The sequence below is a fragment of the Ruditapes philippinarum genome, unplaced genomic scaffold, assembly GCF_026571515.1.
Source record: "Ruditapes philippinarum isolate M1 unplaced genomic scaffold, ASM2657151v2 ctg4002_1_1_1_1, whole genome shotgun sequence".
Lineage (NCBI taxonomy): Eukaryota > Metazoa > Mollusca > Bivalvia > Venerida > Veneridae > Ruditapes > Ruditapes philippinarum.
In genome coordinates, this window is record NW_026865089.1 from 47,112 (window position 1) to 72,821 (window position 25,710).

At 31.6% G+C, this 25,710-nt stretch overlaps 1 protein-coding gene across 1 annotated transcript; it reads right to left on the bottom strand.

The window, feature by feature from the left end:
• Window positions 1-20,155: 20,155 nt before the first annotated feature.
• LOC132727762 (uncharacterized) lies at window positions 20,156-23,837 on the bottom strand. Its single transcript, XM_060713340.1, has 3 exons — window positions 23,715-23,837; window positions 23,483-23,585; window positions 20,156-22,207 (listed from the first exon to the last, which is right to left on the bottom strand). The coding sequence occupies exon 3, from the start codon at window positions 22,201-22,203 to the stop codon at window positions 20,806-20,808; it is 1,398 nt and encodes a 465-aa protein (XP_060569323.1). The 5' UTR covers window positions 22,204-22,207; window positions 23,483-23,585; window positions 23,715-23,837; the 3' UTR covers window positions 20,156-20,805.
• Between the last annotated feature and the right edge of the window lie 1,873 nt (window positions 23,838-25,710).

Below are 25,710 nucleotides of genomic sequence, written 5' to 3' on the forward strand. Positions count from 1 at the left end.
AGATGTAATAACCTCTGTCAGCAATAGACACATACATTATCTCTCCAATTTAAGTCTACAGAAAATTTGCATATCTTGCTTTACTTTGGGGGATTTTATACAAATAATATAATTTTTCTTGTATTTAAAGCAAAACCGATGACACACTTTTTTATCTTATGTTATTACATAATTAAAATAATTGCATTCTAAATATTTGAAAACATATTTCTGTTTTGCAAATTTCAAACCTTCATCTACATGCATAAAAACGTCACAAGATTTACGAATATCTTGTCGGATCATGTCGGATGAATGTAATTTTAAACAGTTATTTTTCTAAACACTTGGGGCAAGAAGTCAGGCTTATTTGTCGTTAAAATCTGTTTCGGTTTTTGCATATAAGACATTGTTTGCTAGATGTTAGAAGTTGTATATAAGTGGATTTTTTTGCGTCACAAAAAAATGCGAATGTCAAAAAGTGGACTTTTTGCGTGCGGTAATATTTGCGAAAATATGTTGTTTTTAACGCAGGTACATGTGAAGAAGATGTCTCTATTGTAATCGTTCTATTCAGTAATTTAACACCTTTAATATTTATATTATACAATTATTAACTAGTGAGCCATTGAATATGATGTGATATTCACCGGCAGATGACATATTGACCGAGGCGATAGCCGAGGTCAATATGACTTTCTGCCGGTGAATATCACATCATATTCAATGGCTCACTAGTTAATAATTGTTTTATTATATGAATAGGCTAAGAAATGTAAAGAAAATCACAAATGTACAACCTTATATACATGTACAAAATTTTGTCTCATTGAAGCGCGGGAAAAAAGACGCACGTGTTAGGCGTGCAACGACTAGTACGCGAACGCTGCGCGTACAAAAATAATTCAAGTTTATACTCGTCATTGTGGTGTAGCCTTTAAGAATAATAGTAAAGTAATGATATTTGAATCGAGAAATATGCAATAAAGAACAAAAACCAACAATTATTCTTTAATAAACACGTGTAATTAACAGTCTACGGTGTATGATCATTGAATATGAGTCTCAATCTATTTTTAGACTGGGAAAATCCAATTCAACCAGTTAATATGATGCTGCACCCAGTGAATATGATATTATAAAAAGTTCTGTGAACTACTGTTTGGACCAATGGGATTGCAGCTATATTTAGATCATATAATAAAACTGTTTGATATATATTCATTGTTAGTTTGATAAAGGACCTACCTGATCACACAATTCTTTTTCATTTTTAGCTCGACTATTCGATAAGAATAAGTAGAGCTATTGCAGTCACCAGAGCGTCGGCGTCAGTGTCGGCGTCTGCGTCGGCGTAACAACTTATGTTAAAGTTTTTGTAATTGTTCAAATATTTTCAAAGTCCATTGACATATTATTATGACAGAATTATGCCCCTTTTTCGACTTAGAATTTATGTTAAAGTTTTTGTAATACCTTAAATATTTTCCAAGTCCATTGACATATGGCTTTGAAACTTTGCACACTTGTTCACCATCATGACCCCAACTTGTAGACAGGAGGAGGTAACTCTATCAAGCATTTTGACAGAATAATGTCCCTTTTTCGACTTAGAATTTATGTTAAAGTTTTTGTAATACCTCAAATACTTTCAAAGTTCATTGACATATGGCTTTGAAACTTTGCACAATTGTTCACCATCATTACCCCAACCTGTAAGCAGGAGGAGGTAACTGTATCAAGCATTTTTTTTTTACTATCAAGCACTAAGAATAGTCGAGCGTTGCTGTCCTACCGACAGCTCTTGTTTGAAACATTCTTTTTATATGAATAACCTTTTGTGTTATTTACACATATATTATTTCATTAAAACATTTGTGATTTGTTATGACCAAACCTAAACAAACAAGCAATGAGAAATTAATCTCAGTACCTGAACAGTCAAACTTATTCATGTAAGATACTGTATAAAAATATTGTTTTATTTTCAAATGATAGAAGAAAGTTTGCCTAATAAGATATCATTTTTGTGTCATCAATTCTTTGCGAATTATTTCAATTAGAAAAAATCGCAAATATTTCCACCATTTCCAAAATTAACCATTTATACAGGACTTTTCCTGGTTACTTATATATTTCCTCTTTAATTTAGTTAATCAAAAGTAGTCAGTCTATAGATACTTTTATCTGTTATCCATATAGTCATGCTTTTGTCATGGAAATGATAATAATTATCTACATCAACACGTAATCTTGTAGTATTCACAGTCGATTATTGTGTCATATCTTGATCTTTTAAAGGAAGGTATAACCGTTTGTATATTTTTCCTTATCATAATGCAAATATGCTCAAAGCTATTTCAAACATTTTATGGCTTTTATACCTTTTTGGTAAATGATCTTCTTTTTTAAAATAGGTACAATTGGGGTATTTTGCAAAAAAAGTTTTAAAAATCCTGAAAGATAACCAATAATAGCTTAGTTTACTTAATTGTCCAAGGCAATTTTACATAATCATTTTTTTCGCGAAATCGAATCATTTAAGTATGCATTATAATTACAATTTAAAAATGGCTATTCTATGATTATCACCGTTCCAGTAATCACATTTTCTTTGACGACGTTGAAAAATTCACAAATACCTCAATGTCTTTATTTAAAAACATAGCTTAATTATTTTTACATTTTAACAATTAAGTACAGCTTCTAGTTTTTAAGATAACTTGGTTTTTACTTTTAAATTTTCTTAAAAGAAAAACATGTTAAACGCCGGGAAAATGTTCAAGATGAGCTAGAGACCATTTGAAGCACTTCCTGTCATTTTTCAAACTATTTAAAAGCATATAATCAAATGCAATTACACTGCTCTGAATATTTATGATTTAAGTCTACTAACCTAAAAGACTATACTTACATATAATTTTCATAGAAAATCATTTTTTTATGGGGAGGGGGGGGGGGTAGGGTTTACGTCACATCGACACAGTATAGGTCATATCGCGACGTTCCAGCTTTACTGTACTCTCCAGCGCATCGGTCGAATGTTCCACTGTCGCTAACTTCTTACATCTGAAGTAATGTGGGTGTATTCAGTGAGCTGCGAAGGGGGCGTAGCTTTACTGGTGAAGGAAGACCTCAGGTGCCCTTCCGTGCATTATTTCAGGCACGAACGGGCACCTGAGTAGAACCACCGACGTTCCGTAAGCTAGCTGGATAGCTTCCTCACATGAAAGAATTCAAAGTCCCTGTCGGGATTCCCACAGCGGTGAGGGGCAAGTTGTTTGAAGTCAACGACCTTCACCACTCGGGCACGGACGCCCCAGAAAATCAAATAACAAAATAACAGTCTTTAGGACACAAATGTAAAAAGGAAATCTTTTCAAAACGATGCTCTTGCATGTCGGTCGTGCATACGGAAAATATGTGTCTTTGCATAATCTTATCGGTCAGTCAAGCTCATCATTTATTTTTCTTCATGATGCATATAATGGTCTCATTGGCCTCCCGTGCATCAAAATTGTATCACCAAAAATCGACTAGCCTACATATTTAGTATCTTTCAGTGAATTACTGAATTTTAAATTTACAGGTCACCTTTTGGTTGATAGTTACATTTAAGGACATGAATGGTGACATGCCCGGGGTCCGTACTCTCAGTGCATGAAAGGGCGGATGGACCCTCATTAAGCCTAGAATACATACATACAACGATGCTCTTTAACGTCCTCTTGACCCTAACTTAAGTATTTGCTATTTGCTATTCAATACATTGAAAACACGGTTCATATATAGATAAATAAAAAAATCCCTTAAGAAAGCCCAAGACGGCAAAATTAAAAATGTTGCAGACACAATAAAAACATCATCATGTTTCAATGAACTACATAGGTATTTCGAGATAAACATGTATGCCAGGAAACAAATAGAGGATATTTGTTTGTTTGTGTGTAAGATGAAATTTTATTTCATCGAGTGGGCTTTAAAAACAGTATTCTCATGAGTGGCGTAGCCACAAGTGAGAATACTGTTTTTAAAGTTCACAAGATGAAAAAATTACATCTTACACAACAAACAAACAAATTTTCTTTTAATTTTATGCTTAAAAACAAGTTAAAACGAAATTTACTTGATATTTACGTTAATATTTAAATCTGTTTCCCAATTTAGAGCCTCAAAAAAGTCGAATTTCTCATTAAATACAAGAAGACATAGGCTGAAAAATAAGTTCCACAATCAACGTTAAATGGTGGTGATAATATTCATTTTATTAAAAAAAATATTTTTGATCGCATGTTTAAATAATAAAATCAAACAATTCTAGTAGGAGAAAAAGTCCAACCATCTATCCATATTTCTGTTACTGACTGTGAATTTATATTAGACCTGGCTATGTTAAATGTAAACGGCCGCCATTTTTAAAGTTGTGTATTTCACTGGAGGAAAACAATTGTGTTTGATTCAGAGGGATATAATTTGAATTTGTTAGCCATACACCTTTTTAAAAGAAAGAAAACTTATATGAGGATTGTAACAGACAATAAATAAGTGTTAACATAACAGATGTGTAAACATTCAAAAAAGTGGATAAGAAATTGTTAAACTTGGAAGCCTTACGAACGCTGGGTTGTTTTACATATTCTTCGACTGAAAGCTTCCATTGATTTTCAAGTTTACATAAAGCATACTGCAGTTTTTGCTCGTAGAATACTTAAATATTCCAAAATATCACCAAGAGCAGTTTTGCACGTGGAAGGAATGTATTTTTCAGACTGTAAAATGAAACAAAAAAATTAAAGAGACGATATTTGGTGATTAGTAATTTTAATGAATAGAAGTAACTTACTGTAAGGTTTCTTCTTTTTTATTACTTTTGACATATAAGTTATTTATCAATTTCAGCTTTGCTTTTCTTTAAACAGCCTGACATTGACGGAATAGTCAGCAAAAATAAAATTGAGGTACAACATGGGGAAAATCTTAAAAAAGTAGTTTTGTCATTGAAAAGTGTGAAATTATATTTTGATAATTTTCACTGTGAAATTATCAAATATAATTTTCACGGATAAATCAGTAATCCACTGAAAAGCATAAAATAAATTACTCTTATTCGTTTAACTTGCTTTATGTCTTGACTGCTTGTAAATTCGTGGCACGAACAACAAAACGTTTACTGGATCTTCTTAAAAATAAGTTAGACTATGATGTTGAACATGACAGCAACCAACTTCTTTTTAATGCATTTTCATGTGTCTTTTAAAAAAAATATTTATGCATCAAATCCTTTGATTTACCTTAATGATGAATATAGATATTTATTTAGATTGTTTATTGCTTTAAAAGTCGCACGTTTTATTTAACATGAAATTTTTGATCAGATACAATTATATTTCACAAGAATGAGATTAGAATTTAGAAATATCCATGAATATTTTCAGGTCATACAAGTTAATTTTGCAAAAAGTTGCCATTTTAAAGTTACTGTAATAAAAAGTAAATGCTTATGCTGTAGTAAAAGATGTCCATGTTTCGCAACCTTTGAATCACTTCACAACGATTTTGTGTTTTAATATGTAAGTTGGATTCTAAGCAAAGAATTTAATTGTTTAAAAAAACAACTTAATAAAAATCACATGTCTTGAATAATTTGATTTCTGTCCATATTACAACCAGACGAAATTTTTCTTTCAATCCTCTTCTGTCAGTTGATTGACACGTTGCCGGTTAAACTTAATTTAATTAATTTTCTATAGATAAACTGCTCCGGGTTAAAAGTTGATGGAATTTTCATTTCAGAACGGACCATCACTCACATAGGTTTTAATCAAGAAAATAAAATCATTGATATTTTTGTTCTTACAATGGCAATCATAAGAAATTAATAAGAAAATATTTTATAAAGTACAACAGTTTTAGTAGATGACTAATGTAACATAATTAACTGAATAAACTTAATTTCTAAAGCTTGCCCATAATGTCAAAAAAATGTTGCAGGCTCGATTTTAGTCGGACGGTAGTAATAATTGCGAGGTACTTCATCGTCCACGCCCCTGATACCGGCTTATTAATAAGCAGTTTTCAAATTATACATGACAATTAAGAACATATTATACTCCAAAAATACGGAATAGAAGAGCAGGGAACATTCAATATGACATTTTCATGCTTATTCCATGGTCTACAAGTAAAATGCGAATAAACAAAAACCACAGCGGGAAACAAGATAAAATGGGATTGGATTTAGCTCAATACAGGATTGGAGCAGTACCTCTAGACGCTTGCAGAAATCACGATCCCAAAATAGACAAATATCGTTTTTTTCGCCGAATTTTACATTTTTCCTTGATTATCGTACTTGATTCGGTGTGAAAAGATGAAATATAGACCTGTTAAAGTTCATTCCGTTGGGTAAAAAGACAAGATTTTAGCATTTTATCATTAAAGCGCCTTGTCCGGTATATACCGGAATACGGTATTTAGTGTGGTGCTCCAATCCTTTTTTTAGGCACAGCCAATGTGATTATGAAAGAGGGCATTTTAAGGAAGAATTGAATTAAAATCTTAACAAAGAAATTATATACCGAAACAAGCTGAAATTCGAATGTAAGCGTCAGACATACGTAATCATTATCTTATTAAAATCGGTCTTAATAATACTCTCATATTAAACTCCTGAAACATTCTAATCCACCATCTTATTCTTGTTGATATTTTGTCATTTAATTACGCCCGGTAAACTATTTTACCTTGTAATCCTATTTTGTCAGTTTCCTGTATTTAGTTGACTTATTGTTCGTGGCACGCAGATAAACTGTCAAACTTTTCACTATACTGTCACATTTCTCTGTCAATACTGCAGTTTTTTAAGAGATTTACATTTCAGTGCATATTTGAATTAGAGACATACATGTAATGACAGATAAATGTTTCCTTGGAAGTCTTCATTGAATATGAAACACAATAGCATTTGACTTTAAACATATTATGACGTCACTGGTGATCAGTGGCGTAATCTTCTAAAAAAGACATAAAGGTGTCAGTAAATGAAAATATGATATAAATTGTGTTTGGTTTGGTTTTACGGCGCAATTTAGGAAAATGGACACAAATGTGTTTTCGTCTTGGCCTAATGTTCACCAAACTTTGTCTGTAGCATTCTGGGGAAGTATTTTATCAATTTTGCTCATATTAATTTTGATTGGCCCCTTTTTTGGTAACCGCTAAAGCTAAAAATAGAAATACATTTAAACGTCTATTTTTACAGAACTAATTGTTGGATGAGAACCAAACTTGGGTATTCTGTTATCAATTTGCTTAAATTAATTTGATTGGCTAAATATACCGCTAAAACTAGAAATAGAAATACCTTTAAACATCTATTTCTACTGAACTAATTGATGGATGATTACAAAACTTTGTCTGTAGCATTCTGAGGTAGTCTTTTATCAAGTTTGCTCATATGAATTTGATTGGCCCCTTTTAGTGGTCTCTAGAGCTAAAAATAGAAAAAAACTTTTGACATCATCTTCTACAGAACTAATTGATGGATGAGAACAAAACTTTGTCTGAAGCATTCTTGGATAGTCTTTAATCAAGTTTGCTCATATTAATTTGATTAGCACTTTTTAGGGCCGCTAAAGCTAAAAAAAGAAATACATTTAAACATCTATTTCTAAAGAACTTATTGATGGATGATCAGTAGCATTCTTAAGTATTCTTTATCAAGGTAGCTGCTATTAATTTGATTGACCCTTTTAAGGGCCAATAAAGCTAAAAATAGAAAAAACTTTGAACAACATTTCCTACTGAAATAATTGATAGATCATCACCAAACTTTGTAGGAATCTTAGGTAGTCTTTAATCAGGTTTGCTCTTATTAATTTGATTTGCCCGTTTAAGCTAAAGCTTAAATGCCCCAGGTCATGGCATTTTTTCAAATTATTGTTTAAACATGTTCTATGCTCAAATTTAATATCAGAGAATATTGACAATGGATAATTTCTAACACTGAAAAGCAGTTGTTTCTGGTTAGCGACTCAGGGTCATTTTCATTTTGGCCCTTTTGTTTTTTTTTGTACACAATGCAACCCCATCATTTTTTATTAGAAAATTCTTCTAATTGGTCTACATTACAGTCGTGATAAAAAAATAATAAATGTATACAGTTTTTGTATAATTTTAATTTTTACTTGTACATGTATATATTTAATGTTTAAAATGTTTCGTATTTCAAGCACTTGTTTGATCTCCAGTAATTTATTTATCTAAATTGCAAATGCACAGTAATGATAACAATTAAAGACCATAGTAACTTTAATATGTCTAACCAATTTCAAACATAAATCCTGCTTTAACTACGTCTTTAAATATGTCTACGTGTATCAAGGGACATTTAAATCAATATTACTGCAACTATTTGGTTAAAAACCAAACTTCTATTGCTATGGTTTGTGTTATTCTATGTCTATGTCACATATACACGTTTAAATTATAAAATTCAAAGTCAAAATTTGTCTCATTGTCTGCTAGAAAGGAAATGAAAGCAGACATGTTCAAAATGAAGTGTATACGTGTCTGTGACAACATTAACATGAGTAAATGTTGCAAAGGAAAACAGTCCAGACATATGCCATTTATAGTTAAACTTCATCACGTAAACTTTATGTTCCTTTCTTTCTGTAATTTACGTTCTTGGCATGGAATGACACCGACATTTCAAAATAACAATTAACAAAGTCTGTGTGTTGATATCATAGCTGGGACTATCGATTTAAAGGCAATAAAGGTTATTCTTCGAGTACTGTTTAGCACCATAACGAAAGTTTATAGTTTAGAGTAAACTCGAAATATATTTCATCAAGGTCATTTCATACAAAAAGTTAACTGCTATCGACCCCAGACCTATGTGAATACAAGTTTTCTTTAAACATTTATTATTTAATATTATATTACCGTGGTATGACCAGAAATGTGGAAATATGTCGTTAAATCCAAAAAAAAACAGTGATGCCCTTTAACAATATAATAATTTTAGGTTAAATTATATTGTTATATATCGTTTATGTTATTGGCTGGTGGACCACACCCATAACTTCTGTTCTACTTTGTTATGATAGATTTTTTATATTTTTATACCATGCTGCATCTAAACACATCTATTTTAATCGTTTACAGGTAACAAATGAAGAAAAGCTGTGCTATCAGTAAATAGATCATATACTTCATACATGTACCTATTTACCCATCTGTCAGAGGAAATATTATGATTTGTTATTTTGTTGGTACCATGTGCTTTCCTATTAGCATGAGTATAATATAGATTATTGGAATATGCAATATCTTTTCATTGTATATATGTTGCTTGCTCCTCATCATTATAATAGAATGGAATAAAGATATGGTTAAATATTACTGGCCACTCATTGCATTATAGCTGAAAGACCAGCATGAACTCTTCCAGCTCGCTTATTGAAAGTATTGAAAGTATTTCTTGTATTTAAGATTAAGAATTGCTATTTTAGAGATGCAATGATTGAATCGCACTGATGCACACTAAAATTGAATTGCTGTGTGACAAATACTTATAATGAAAGACAAATTTCCCTAAAGTGCAAGGACACGAAACGTTATAAGTTTTTGTTTATCAGTGACATGGTATTGTCTATTATTGGTCCAAAATTTAATTAATGTGCTTAAAGTATGTGTAACTATGATTGATTCTTGTTTACATTTTGGCTTTAAGCTATTAAAGTCGGTGAAAAAGATTCATTTTGTTCTTCGCTCAAAGTGTTTGTTTAATTTTAAATGCTTTCTTCAGATCAATGACAAAATGCTGAATTGTGTTGATGTTTTATTTCACTGAGAATATTCCAATATAGACAAGAATAGAAGCCCTAAAGAACACCAAAATTGCAAAATTGAACATGCTGCAGTCTCGGTTTGATTGAGCACGTGCACGGAGCCTGTAAAACATCTTCGATATCATAAATCTTTGGCAATTGAAGAAAATAAGCATTTTTTTTTCAATAAATAGGTACTTTTGCCGATAAACCATCATATGGTGACACTCATTTTTTTTTATATTACGCAATTTAAATTAAGATAGCAAATTACAAGTTTCTATAAAAGTATAGACTTCACAACAATATCAAGCCGACATGCAAAGTTGCTTCCGTTGATATTATTATTCACTGTAAAAAGTTAATCTTTTAATTATTTTTATCATACAGATTATTGAAAGAATCAAATGGTTTACTTACCTAAGCACTGTAGCTTCTTCGGGAAAGGTTTGGGTTATGCTGACTGTTTATTCTCAAACAAACATGTTTTGTTCTAAAACAATTTAAATCGAAGCAAAATAAACTTAATTAATCATCTCTAAAACAAAAATAAAAGTAGACTTAATCTTAATTAAGCAGACATGCTTTTGTGACAAATTTTACATTTTTTTTTTTGTAAAATTGAAAAGCAAAACAACACAGGCTTATTTCATTTACAATTTAAATTAAATACTTTAGCTATATGTTCCTTTGGTATTTGTAATCTGCCTAATTGTAGTAGAAAATTACACCAACATTTAAAGCTACATTAAATGAATTTCTTAAAAACAGAAATAGCGACATTTCATTAATTAATTGAGTTTCATATCGACTCCAGATCTTATAATGGTGTCAAGGCAACCAAAATGAGTTTTATAAGCATAAATATCTGCGACCTCATTGTGGCGAAATCGGAATTTGCATGAGAAACTCCACCTTCGGGTCATCCGTACATCAATATTAAATCAACAAACATGGCTATAAGTAGCAATCCTAATATAACGGTTTATTAACGCATTGTAACGGTTGTTTTCATACAAATTTAATATTTTCATGAGATGATTACTCTTTTCTGAACGCCATGCCAAATACACCGTGAGGAGTGTGTATGCTCATGAAAATCTCGTATTTGCTGTGTTCTGTATAGCAACTATAACACTGTGACGTAGCACATACACTAACTGATTATAGTCTTCATTTGCATGTTACAATTCGTATACGAACTTTAGTTATACTGTGGGGTTTTCCGTTTAAAATCGTAATTTATGAACAATGTTTCATGAGATTTACAACAATACTGTTAAAAAGGTTAATGAAACTGTATAATACTTGGTTTTTAGGCCGGCGGCAAAATATTTTTACATATTTATTTATTTATTAATACATATTACATATTTATTTAATGTAGCTTTAAAACAAAACTACCGAATTTGTGTAATTGCTCTTTAGTGATTGAAAAGTCTAATTGATTTCGGTTACAGCAGGTGAATTGTATTTTTTGTGGTTTTACAGAATAACAGAACAGAATAATACAATTTGAATTATAGTAAAAATTTAACATGAACATTTTGAAAAAAAAATGCTTTTTAATAACAGTGTTTTGTCAAAAGTGTTTTTTATTACATACGATTGACCGTCCGACATAAACAATTGCTCTAATTTGATTTCATTTTATTTTAGGGTAATCATTTTAAAGTAGAAATAAAATTCTCACAAAATCACATAAATTTGCCCGAAATTTTTTCTTCATTCTGCAACAAACAAACAGTTTTTGGCATTTTGTTCTATATATTATCTTAAAATGCATTATTTGCTCATTTTTAAATGAAACATTTGAGCTTGCATCTTTCTTAGGTTAAACAATATTACTAAACAAATATGTGACGAATGTTTTATGACACTTTTATTTTGAAAGTCTTTTGTTTGAACCGTTCATATGGTTGATGTAACAAACACATGAATTCTTAGACATGTCTAGATAAATGGCAGGAACCGTTTACAAGGAATTGTAAAATTTCTGCCGTGTTGAACCCTCTTTAGGGTTTCTGTTTTTTTTGTTGGTTTTTTTTTTGTTTTTTGTTGTTTTTTTTGCTGTTTTGTATATTACTGCAGCAGCAGTAATGCTTATTTTACAACCGATCATTTTCTTAACAAAAAGTAGGAAATTAAATATATAAATTAAGCTACGCACGCTTCTATATGCTTTGAATAGTTAAGTTTCTATATTATCTTGCATCAACACCAATCTGTCTTAACCGTTTTCAGGCTACTGATTGACACGTGGCTGGAAAAGCTGTATTAAATTGGTTATATAGTAAATTTGACAATGGAGATTTTACCCATTGATCACAATTTAATTGATGAGGGACGTTTTTGCATAGTGAATGTGTTGTTGTTGATGATGATGGTGTTGCTGTTTCTAAGGTTAGTGTGGCACAGTTTAGAGTTATTTCATGGATGTTAGTGTAACAGTCAAAACTGTTGCCCCGCGGTATTATTGATGACATTTGGAATTGTTTCTCCCATTATCAGCATGTCCGTAACTAAAATGTAATGATTAAAGTTTTAACACCGAAATATATATTAGTGCTCTTCAAGTGTTATTCAAATCACAAATGACTGTAAAAGTCAGAAACAACGGTTCAGGCATGTGCAAACTGTACTGAGCATGATTTACACGTATTAACTCATTTCTGTTTTATAATTCTGCTTTAATAATTCTTCAAGTTTGTACTTGTTATCTGGAATAAGTCTTCTTGGTAATGCTTGTGTACTTTAATTTAAGGTCGAAGCTGAAATAAGATCTTAATGTTGTTTTATTGTTATCTGCATTTATTTGACATATATTACGTGACACGCAAGAAAACTGTCACATTAACGTCACATAAAGACGTCAAGATGACGTAAACATTGAAGTATTAAACATAATGCTTTTAAGAAGTATATATTAAATTTGTTGTTGTGATGGGAAGCTTATTCTGTCATTCTTAATTGATACATTCTGTCATTCTTAATTATGTAGCACGAAATACATTATTTACTCTTATTGTATAGGTCACATTCTAACTGGTGGAGGAGGTGCCGCAGGTGCCCATCCGTTGAGTATTTCTGGCACAGACAAACACTTGAGAGGAACAAAAGTGAATGTTTCGTAGCTGAACCGAACCAAAGGCGGTGACAGCCGAAATACATAGTGTAATATATCAAAATGATTATGTAATATACAACATATAAAAATGTGTTATTTAGAAATATGTGAAAGATTTTGTGAATATAAAACTCATAATGTGTAAACGCACTATGTAATGCTTCATATATGCTTTATAACTTAAGAAAATACATAATAACTAATATGGTGAAATATTTTGTAGATAAACTAAAAGTATAGTATAAACAAAGTAAGAGTACTTTTATTGTAACAAGCAAATTCGTTGAATTTATATCCCCCGCCGAGTACTGGTTATCATTAACACAACAACTGAAAACATAAGGCTTTATTTATATATTAATCATGGCATAAACAGTAATATTCTTTGAACTTGATAAATATTCAGGGCAATAACAGAGCCATAACTTTGTGTTAAATAGTAAAATCTGGAAATGCCAATGAGATGTATGCATACTACATTACTAATCAAGGGCCATAAATCTGAGTTATAAGTATCTGACTGGAACAAGGCGACTATATGCATATCTCCTCTAAGTATCCCATAAAGTTTCATTGAATTCAGCCAGTAGTTGCAGAGAAGTAGTGCGGAAACGATTTTTACTCTATATGCATACTACATAACTAATCAAGGGCCATAACTTTGAGTTAAAGGGTCTGACCGGAACAAGCCGACGATATGCGCATTTCCTCTTGATATTGATGATTCCCATAAAGTTTCGTTGAATTCCAGCTAGTAGTTGCAGAGAACTACTCCGGAAACGATTTTTACTCCATATGCATATTGCATAACTAATCAAGGGCCATAACTCTGAGTTAAAGTGTCTGACCCGAACAAGCCGACGATATGCGCATTTCCTTTTGGCATTGAAGGTTCCCTTAAAGTTTCGTTGAATTCCAGCCAGTAGTTGCAGAGAAGTAGCGTGGAAACGATTTTTACTCCATATGCATACTGCATAACTAATCAAGGGCCATAACTCTAAGTTAAAGTGTTTGACCGGAACAAGCCGACGATATGCGCATCTCCTCTTAGTATTGATGATTCCCATAAAGTTTCGTTGAATTCCAGCCAGTAGTTGCAGAGAAGTAGTGCGGAAACGATTTTTACTCTATATGCATACTACATAACTAATCAAGGGCCATAACTCTGAGTTTAAGGGTCTGACCGAAACAAGCCGACGATATGCGCATCTCCTCTTGATATTGATGATTCCCATAAAGTTTCGTTAAATTCCAGCCAGTAGTTGCAGAGAACTACTCCGGAAACGATTTTTACTCTATATGCATACTAAATAACTAATCAAGGGCCATAACTCTGAGTTAAAGGGTCGGACCGGAACAAGCCGACGATATGCGCATCTCCTCTAGATATTGATGACTCCCATTAAGTTTCGTTAAATTCCAGCCAGTAGTTGCAGAGAACTACTCCGGAAACGAAATTCGGACGGACGGATGGACGAACGGACGGAAGGACGGACGGACAACGCCAAAACTATATCCCCCTCCCGATTCCATCGGCGGGGAATATTTAAATACTTAGCCTCTTTATGATAAAATCTATTTCACTGTTCACTGCTTTATTACAGTTAGTGATAAATAGAAATTTATATTTGTGTAGCTCCAGTACAAGACATATGGAAATAGTCGGATAAAATGAATTTATTTAACTCGATCTAATATGTAACCTTCCTCTGTAAAATATGGTATACAATATCCTGTGAGGTTGCCAGTAGGATTTCTATTACTGTTATGATTGAGAAAATATTTTCTTATTACATATCTTAACATTCTTTTTGTAAACAATGTACTTTCTATTAAATATTCTAATTACATTGTAGTTTGTGTTAATTTGATCACGTGACGTGATAATTGTTTAATTTATCTATTTGCATGGTGATGTACTATGTACAAGTCTAAAATAAAACGTATGTTCTGTTCTTTTTAAAGTTACAAGTACCTTTATGGTATATATTTATGTATTCAAGTTAACGCAATGTTTATTGTTATAAGTTCATACTTGGCCGCCTTTGAATAATGTCATCAGTGGCATTTCCGTTGTAAAATACATTTTGCGTCGCAGATTTGGAGAACATTTCAGATAAACAAGCTTTGAAGTATTGCATGGTGCTGTAAAAAGTAACAAAATTGTAGGCCTGAGTTCTAACTTTGTTTGATCATCAACTGCAGGGGATCGAACGTTGAGAAGTGCAATAACTTTAAAGCGAGATAAAAAGAAGATAAAACTGAAAGCAAACACCAAACCGAATACTTTTTGTAATTTATTTGGCTTATTTATTGTAGGGTTATTTTTTTACAAATATTATGTATGGCGTGTTTGTCAAGCAGATATTTATTACAACTTAATCATTTGTTAGGTACGTAACTGAATGTTAGCAAAAACAATATAACTATATTTACGTATGGTTTTATTAAATGGTTCTTTTGCTTTTCATCTGCAAAAATAATATTAAGTTTGTTTTGTCAAGTTAAAATTCTTCGCCATTTGTTAAAACTAGACATCTAAGTCACATAATATGTTACACCAATGGAGAAAAATATCATTTACTCCCTTCAATTAATTAAAATGTAAACACAGTAAATGCAAGCAGCTTAATTGTACACGTGGTAAAGTAGTGAATGATATTTAACGTATATTGTACAAGTATACTACTCCCCGCGGGTACCGCGTCCTTGCCTATTCCGGTGCAATCAGAAAATGTGTTTCTTTACATACTGAACGGGACCAATTGAATGATTCCATCATTAAAGTGAAAGTGGAAGTGCTGCTTTTTTAATTTGGATAAAAATTGTTAGAAATATTTTCATTTTAAATAAATTTCTGTCATTGATAGGAAAATCCAAAACTACCCGAGTGTGTTGGAAATATTTTTAAATTTTACCCCACATTTACCAGTTAAACTGATAATTTCATGTTCTGACAAGTGAAGGTCGTCTGCTGAAACTGTAGTGACGTCATATTTTATTGAAAAAGTTCTACTGAAGCCAAAAAGGGCCATCAATTTACATACCACGGTACCATAGTGCTCTCCGTTTAAGCTGCCATTCAAAACATGGCTGAATGACCATAGATGTTTCTAATTTAAATCATTGAGTTATTCTATGAATGACAGGTGTATTTTAAAGGCAAGATGTGACAGTTAAACACAATTTATTAAAATAGTAAATACAAGTTCTTTTTATGTGTACAATTTGCTGGAAATAATAAGAACAGTGGTACCATAGGGGACCATCCTATATGTTGAACGGTTTACACATTGTTTAGGAAAATATCTACATGTACTTCCATCTTAATTAGGCACACATTTGTGTAAATTTAGAACAATTTACCACCTATTACCCGTTGAAAAAGGCAGACATTTGGCAATTGATCGTTATCGTAGATGTTTATTATGTCCACATCAAGTTATTGGTGATGAATTCCACTGCTTATTTGAATGTACATGTTTTAAGTAAATCTCTTCTTTCTAGTTTTTACATTCATCCCAATATGTTTAAACTTGACTGAATAATTAAAAGTTAAAACAACGCTAATAAAACTATATCTATTTTTGTAAAAAAAAAACAACATTATATTAAAATTTAGATAATGTATCTCCTTCCCCATTACTTTTCTCGTTTGTTTCATCGTAAATGTGTATTGTTCTCTTAATTTTTGTTTATTTTACCTAGTCATAGTTGTATTCTTTTATATGTGATGATTTTCTGTTATGATCGTTATTTTTATTCATTTAATAATTATATCAAGTAACATACTACATACGTTGGTTTACAAAAACTGAAACTGAAACTATTTGAAATTCGTTGAAACTTTATTTACATATGAAAATGAGAAATATGATATTCTGAAAGTGTCTTAACTGCTATTTAATGTGATGTAATTTGAAGATTTTCTACGCTTGATTGTTACGTCTGCTACTATAAACGGATACAGAGAGCACTCGGCGTGTTTAATATTACCATTAAATCACCATTGTTTAGTTACTATAGTAAGTGAATGTTAATGAGGCTATGGGAGTAAATATGAAATGAAGAGTGGATGGACAAGGAAGAATATATTTATAAGAAATGCAATATATATTATTTAAGATATAATAATGGTATAGTATATACTTGTATATATAATGACAAATGACCCTGTGACATAAATAACCCGGATATGTGCTCTTTCATGCATGTAACTCTAACGCGGGGTTGACAATTTAGTTTTTGGAACACGTACGACTTCTTTGAAAATGTGGCCCGGATATTTGCCGATTGCCAAATTTTGGAAACTTGAAATATTCATCACCTTGAAAACAGTAAAATGATTTATTAAATTATCTTAAAATAGTTTCAATATCATGATCTTATATTTAACAGCAATCAACAAAACAAATTATAACATCATATTCCCTAGGTTAAGTATCATACTCACTGGCTGAATTTGGGCTTTCGGAATTTAAAATAAAATCAGAATCACATTCAATGACGATACATCAAAGACTATATTAAATGTAACTACGCATGCGTATATCATATTCACTTGCTGAATTGGATTTTCCTTATCAAAAAATCGTTGTTTTCTGCCCCTCTGCTTCTTACGCGGGTCGTTTTGTTTAAAATTACAGAGGAGGGGAAGCCGCAATAATCTTTATTATTATTAAGCTATCTGGGATATTACACACTTGGATATCCATTGGTATAAACAATGCATTTTGGAAAGTGATCTTTATCCTAATGAATCGCTTTATATTGAAAACTAAGTCTTGTAATAACCTTTAAACTCAAGTCTATTTATTTGATAAATGCAAAATTGCAACAACAAAATCAGAAATATATGTACAAAGATATTAACACTAGCCATTCGATATCAACATGCAGGTTAACGGAATAATCTGACTCACACCCAGACTCTATTATATTTAACAAAGGCACACGTTCCGATTAAATCTAAAAAAATATGTTCTGTCAGCAAGCTTTGGAAATCTGTAACCAAACCTTTTAAAAGTTTATAGAATAAAATTTCTAAAACATTACTTTATTAGATATTAATTCTCAATTCTATATAAACATTTGTGGCAAATATTACACCAAACTGAGTTGCCTAAGAACATAATAGGTCTATTGTCTTCAGAATAAAATCTAGCAAGTGTTTGAGAGTGTGTCTCCGAATATGAACGGAGAACAGTCTAAATACTAGCAAGTTTTCTCATAAAAATATACTATCCCAGTTCGACACAAAATAATGTAAAGCTCACTGTAACTGTGACTGAAAACAAATAAGAATATTTAATAATAAAACTACAATATAAATATATAAATCACATAAATCTTAAAGAATAATACAAGTAATTTATATTAAAGGAAAGCAACTACATACAAATCGATGAAACATAGTGTATACTAAAATGGCTTCCCAAATCTGGAAGCAAATCATTAGTCACCGGTAGAAACCGGCGACTATATTTGTAATAGTTTAATATTATACCTATGGTAGGAGATGCCCTTAAAATCTGAAAATAAAAGCATATCAATCATTGAACAATTAAAGACAACAATTATTTTTCAGTAATCACAAAAAATCAAACATATGATAACTTTGCTCAGTGGAATGAAATATGCACATATTGACGTCTTAAAAAGCAACATTACAATTTTCAAAAATGAATCAATAACGTATCCCCAAGGATCAGTCATTGAATATTAGAGATACAATTACTTTTTTCTATGTGTCAAACATTGCTATTTTATAATAAATAAATCATGAATGATATTTGAAATGACTCTTTAGAATTATTTGGTTGTTTATTTTTATGAGACCTTTTATATTACATTATTTTATCTAATTATAAACAAATGCTCCCTGGTCTTTCGTAAGAATCACGTGACTACATGTTTATATATGTTGTATATCGTTATAAAATCTATTAATAGTAACAGATTGCTGATAAGACAGGTAATTTGTTAATGGTGGTAACTGATAAGATGTAAATCATTGTAATTTTGTACAGATAATTATATAAGTTATTTTTCATTAATCAGGTTCATACTTTATATCATAGGAGAAACCTGTTTACTTTAAAAATACATTTTCAAAACCTTTTCCTTTCTTCTTGGTAAAGGGTCTAACTTGTCCCTTTCTGTCAAATATTCGACAAGAAAGTTCAATTGTTTAGTTTAGGTTGAACATCCCAAAATAATGTTATGCTTAAGAGGCACATTATTAAAATATATAATGGTAATCGTTGATTTCGGTATATTCCGTCGGTTTCCGTCACGCAGGTTTCCAAAACGGTATGACGTCAGGGGTCCGGAATCGTATTAGATACATAGAAAAAAATAATAAAGTATCTTTGTGTTGATAGTTTATCGCACTGAAAGGCAATTAAACGTTAATTTTATATATCGTATGTAACGATTGGAATACGTGTATTGATTTCAACTAAATTATATATTTTTTATAGCACATAATAATGATGTACAACACTTTTACAGTAAAATTGTATTGTTTCATGTAATAATTAAACATATATATTTTCATAGTCACTTTGCAAATATTCGATGATCGGTAATTATTTGTCGGTAATTATCTGAATCTGAACTAGTAACCTATACGGATTTCAATGTATAGTACAACAGTATATGTATAAAGTATAATTACAAGAAGAATTACCAGCATAGCACTTGCCATACAAGCCTCAGTGGCAAACATTACTCAACTCATTGTTCCTCTTATTTTTATACTTGAACCATTAAACTTATATTTTCTTATATTTATGATAATACAATCATTTTCTCATCCGGCGACTTGATGCTTTAGCATCAAAATCTCTACTTGTATTTTACTGTATTTACAAGTATTTCACGTACACATGAAAAAAAATGAGTTAAATCTTTAGCAATGATAAAGCCTTGAATATAATAATATCATTCACTTTACCAGAAACACATGCTTATATTGTTTGATTCTATCAACCTGTCAATTGCACACTGATTATATATGGTCAATATACACAATATATTTATCTTCGCTAGATTTTAGGTAAGTATTGCGAGATGTACGCAGTAAGATGATATTAGAAATAGTTATACTGAGTGTTATAGCGCAATACGATAAACTACGTGTTTATAATATCTAAATTTCCTATCGTCCTTGGTTTTTCTCTTCTTATATTTTCAACATCATATAAACTAATATAAGTTTTGCACTTTTTTGGTAAAGTATATACTCTTTTTAAATAACATGGTTCAAGAATTACTATTTAAAATTCATTTGGATTAAAATGTCATTTCTGTGCCGTAAAATACCATACAAAATGAGACAAAACAGTGTTTCAAAGTTTTTTCATGCACCTGTAGACAATTTGCAAGTTCTGATTTCCATTTAAATATACTCGAAATAAAGAAAAAGTTTAAAACAATGGCAGCAATAGGAATCGAACCACAGACGTCTCATATATATGGCGATGACTTAACCGACTGTGCCTGTGCTGTTGCGGATGTGACGACGACCAATACATTAAGTTTGACTGTTCAAAACATAAGTAATATACTCCATATTGATTCTACAGAACCGAAGTGGGATCGGAAATTTTAAATGAGTGCTATGATTTATTCGTAATTGACAGGTCAATAAATTCAGACAATAAGAAAAGGTTAAGATACGATCAATAAAAAAATTAAAATGAACGAGGTTAGCCAAGTTTTATACGGTAAGCCCTGAAAATAGCAAATTCATGTAGACAAAGAATAAATAAAGGCATCAAGATAGTTTTATATAGCCGTGTTCGCTGTAAGTGAAGTTCAATGTATGATACATTTCTTGTCCAAGAGTAATTCAAATCATTATGATAACAAATTGTGCAACACGTCCATCACGTTTTGAAAGAAATTGCCACCAGTTGACATATTGAAAGATAAAAGATACAGGAGTCTGCATATAATTGGTAGGTATGACTCGTCTCTGAAGTATTCAAAAACCGCATCAGCCAGAAAGCTACGCCGCCACACCATATTGCTCGTGCAATTTTGTATCAATTTTAAGCTGAAAAGTAGATACAGCTGTTCGATTTCGTCTCGCCATGACTGGACCATTGAAGCCAGGGTACGACTGCTTTCAGCTACATACATAGCATTCTTTAGCTTCTCACATTTGAGAACTATTGTCTCGCCCTCATTTAAAAGCTCTCGTGTAAGGTCTCTTAGTTCCGCTTTTTGTTTTCCCTGTATCCTTCCAAGCAAAAGGTTTCGGTTTGGTATCATGTAATTTGGTAAATTGTTATTATGTAGACAGTGTAATAAAAACCATAAAGCGTGTATGACACATTTCGTCAGATTTGACGGAGTGAAGACAAACGTTGGATTATGTTCCATTACCCAAAATACAATATTCTTTACCATGTAGGAGCTGACACAGTCAACAACTGGTTTCAGAATATCTTTAACAACCATTTTCAATACAACATACAACTTCAGTTGTGTTGAATTAAAACTGGAAACCAATTTACGTTCCCCAGTAGTAAAGCATATCCTCCATTCAAGGCTTTGTTCTTCGCTGAACTTATGTCCAACAGGTACAATGTAGCCTTCTGTTGTTGAAACATCTTCTATGACATCAGGCGGCGGCCAATCAAACTGCCTGCTACGCTCTGCCCATTCCCGCAAAATTGTAGAAGTATAGTAACGTATGGCAATGACATTGTCGTATGAAGCATCGGTTTGCTTTACGCCAAATAATGCATTAAATTGCAATATGCTGGACAAAGCAGGTCCAGATAGTGTTTTATATCTTTGTTTGTATCCGTCATGCACAGATGGGATATCCATATTTTTGAACATTTCGGAAATAGTAGCGCTGGGAATGTAATCCAAATAGCCAGAATTCAGCATTGAAGGTATGCCTGTGCAATGTCCAGGAACCAATGGTCGTAATTTGGTATATCCCGGAGGACATTCATTCGTATCTGTTACAATTATGAACATTTTGTTCTCTAATCGACCGTGATCCACACAAATTAAGAATTGTGAAACAATCATGGTATCAAAGTCACTCCCCATAAATGGTACCACTCCTTCTGATTTACTTCCGGCTGGAATCATTTCCGTCTGTAAAATACGTGTGAAGCGTTCACTGGCAACATCGAAAATCTCCTTCAAAATATACGCTCTAAATCCAATCATTTGTTCAGAGTAGCCTAGACAGTCCATTGCCTCGCTGAATAATTTTGAAAAACAGGGCGCCATTATTCTGAAATGTAATAAAACCTGTCCTTGGACAGCACATTCACCTTTTCTCAGTTCTGGATAGAAAGATTAAATGGAGAAATGGGTCATGCTTGGAAGACTTTCCTTCCACTTAAAAGAGATTTTTTGATGGCCAATCGTACAAAATAGTTTGGCCCAGTTAATCGGGTAAAAGGTTTTTTATGTACCTTTATCAATATTAAAGGTGGATAGATAAAATATGAATGCATATTTATCAGAATAGTTTACAAACTCTATCATTAAAGTGCATAAATTTCTATCAAAGGTTACCTAATATGTTCAAATGCATATTACACTTTTTCACATTCAAATGTATTTTCGTCATTTTGAACACATTTTTCTGCAACAGTTTCATATCTACCCGTTTCATGTTTTATTATAGCTACTCGAAAACTGGATTTATCTAGTGCAGACTTGTTTTTGTAGAAAAACATAAAATATGACTATATTTGGTGTTATATTTATTTATAGCTTTGAAATTTTAATTTATGATGAGCATGATCTAAGCGATAAGTTTGTTTTCTTACGTATACTCAGGGCTTGTGATAAATTGAATACATTACACATTTATTACACTCGTTTTATAAAACCGTTTGAATTCGCTTCAAGATGCATTGTTCAAATAATGCATACCGGTATTTATTTCAATTAATCTTATGTATTACATTGTTTAAAGCCGTGAAAGTTTGTTTGGCTGCACGTAGCCGTTGATAAGTTTAAATAAATATAAGATACTTGTTTATTTATATTCGTTGACATTTAACTTGAATTATAAGATTTTCAAATACAGATTTACTGTTTATTGAAAAGGGAAAACAGATCCCTAAAGAACGCCGAAAACGACAAAATTAAAAGTTTAATTAAGAGTGTTCATGAACCGTACTGTACTGGAACATGCAAGTTATCATTCACGCCCCCTAGCACCGGCTCAAGCAGAAATCAACATTTAAATATAAAAATGATTAAATTTTGAATTTAAAAACATTCATACGGCGTTGTCATGGATTATTCAATGTGACATTTTTTTGCAATCCATGAAGAGCGTCATATGGTCCCAACTAAAAGAATTCGTGTGTCCTAAACGAGAGAACAATGGGCAGAACTAAAGAAAAATGAATTATATAACAATTTCAATTATCATTCAACAGTATGGTTAATCACTCGCTTTACAGAATTGTAAAGGTAATCTTAATATCAAATTTTTGACCAAAATACAGTGGATAATGATGAATTATGAAAGAGATAATTTGATACTTACAATTGCGTCTATTTCACAACAATCAACACACTGTCAGGTTTTTCTTAAGTCAATCCTTTATACAACCGTAGTATTTCAGTGGTCAAAAGTTTCTTTCTTTAAGCTATAATATATATCATTGTACAAGTCATTAAATGAAATTGCCAATTTTTATAAAACAAAGTTTTAAATTTATGCCGTTTAAAAGAAGTTATAATTTAGTAAATGGAAAATATGATACATAAAATTTTACCTGTTTCACCAACATCAACACATTGGCAGATTTTTCACCAGATAATTCCAATAGAGATTCGGCAACGGTTTCGTTTCTGCAATTGAAACTTCCAGATAAGATATTCGCAGTTTATTGTATGACGTTATATGGAATTATTTATAGATTTGTGTGCTGTTTGTCATATACTATTTATATCGTTGTTAACTTATCTAAGATCATCTATTATCCAACCGGATTCCTGTAGCATATCAGTTACATAATTTATGATAAAACCATTTTACTCTCAGGTATTGCAATAGGTAGCTACCCGTCAAATATTATACTACATGCATAACATTTACAACCAGCTCGTTTTTCATATATATTGTTAAATTTTGTCTTGACACTGTTCCGTTTTCCTCACGGCACGCACTGACAGTTTGAATATACTGAACAAAAAAGAAACTGCCCCTGTGTTTGAGTGCAGATGTACAATGAAAAACAGGATAAAAGGAATTTATATGGATTTGACAAAGTATTTTACTATTTGGTTGCGAATAGGTGGTCGGGATAAAATCGTTTTTCCTTTGTTTGTCGCATACTTAGGAATATTATCCAGATTATTAATAATGTTGAAGAAAAAATATAGAACCCGCTATAATGATAAATGTAAACGGTATCAAATGTCGGCTTTAATTAGGTCTAAGCGTATCGATTATATTGAGAGAAAAAAGACAAACAAAAAAAAAAAAACAATGCGTACTAAATAAATAGTGATGTGTGACAAAGTGCTTTTGAATATTTTTTATAATATATAACAAAGCAACGTGTATATTTTTACTTGCCTATATTAGTCATGAATGGGGCTCGAAAACGCAGAATATGTGTCTGATACCTCGATATACACACATCCATAAAATAACCCTAGTCATTTCAACGAAAGGCCAAGTTCATAAAAATTATTGTTTTCGCGAAAAAAGGGTGCTATTCGAGTTTATTATTTCTGACTCATTTTGAAATTGTCCAATCAGTTATTTCTTCTCGCCCAATGGTTTCAGCCCTAGTGTGCCTTTTACGAAATTCATTTGGATACATTGCAAATATCTGTAGTAATACCAAACTTGTTGTGTTATCATTAATTGTATTAGATAGATTAGTTATAGCAAATTTTTAAATGTGTTGTTGAAATTAAAATATGAAAAAGAGATTAACTGAAATAAGGGTGCTCAAATGCTTTTCATCAATCTACCCGTTTGATCAATCACAATTGTTGACGTTTAACACGTCTGTCCGTTATATGTATATTATTGCCACAGTATAGTTTTAATTTTTGGGTTAAGAGGCCATCCGTTAAGTGACGAAAAACATATCGGTGCAAAGAGAAACGGATATTGTCGAGTCTGCCGATTCCGTGCAAACGTAATAAGAAAAAACGTAAGAATGTGAATATATTATATGCTATTCTCATCAACAGAAAGACGGGTACACGAGTAAAATCTGATACGAAAGCAATGACAAAATTTAAACTATACACATTCTTACATGAATATCGAAAGACCATCTGCCGCAATTCTTCAGAGCGTAAATAAAATGCAAGTTGTACATATGTTTACGTAATACCTTGAAAATTTTGACGAGAGAAATACGAAACTATAAAATTTTGATAACCAAATCGGATTACACGTCGCCCAATATTGAGAAAAATGACAACTATATTGTTTCAACATGGGGAAATAAGAATTAGGTCAGCATTTTGAGAATCTTCTATAGGTGGAATATTACTGCATCAAAAAAAAAATTGTTAATTTACCGTTTATAGAGCTTTGTTGAGAATTCTACATAAGGCGCCTACGTCCATAATACATCTCCCCAAGATTTCCGGACGTTTTCCCCGACATAATTATACAACCAATCTCTGGAAGGGCAGGCGTCCAGGCACATGCATCATTAATAAATGCTAATTCGCCCCATGAGCAGTAATTTAAATCATGACTCACTGGCTTTGTCAACATAGCCCACTTAGCTGATAGCAGCA

Excerpts from the sequence above, each read along its gene's own strand:
- LOC132727762 (XM_060713340.1), bottom strand. The coding sequence starts at position 22,203 with ATGGCGCCCTGTTTTTCAAAATTATTCAGCGAGGCAATGGACTGTCTA.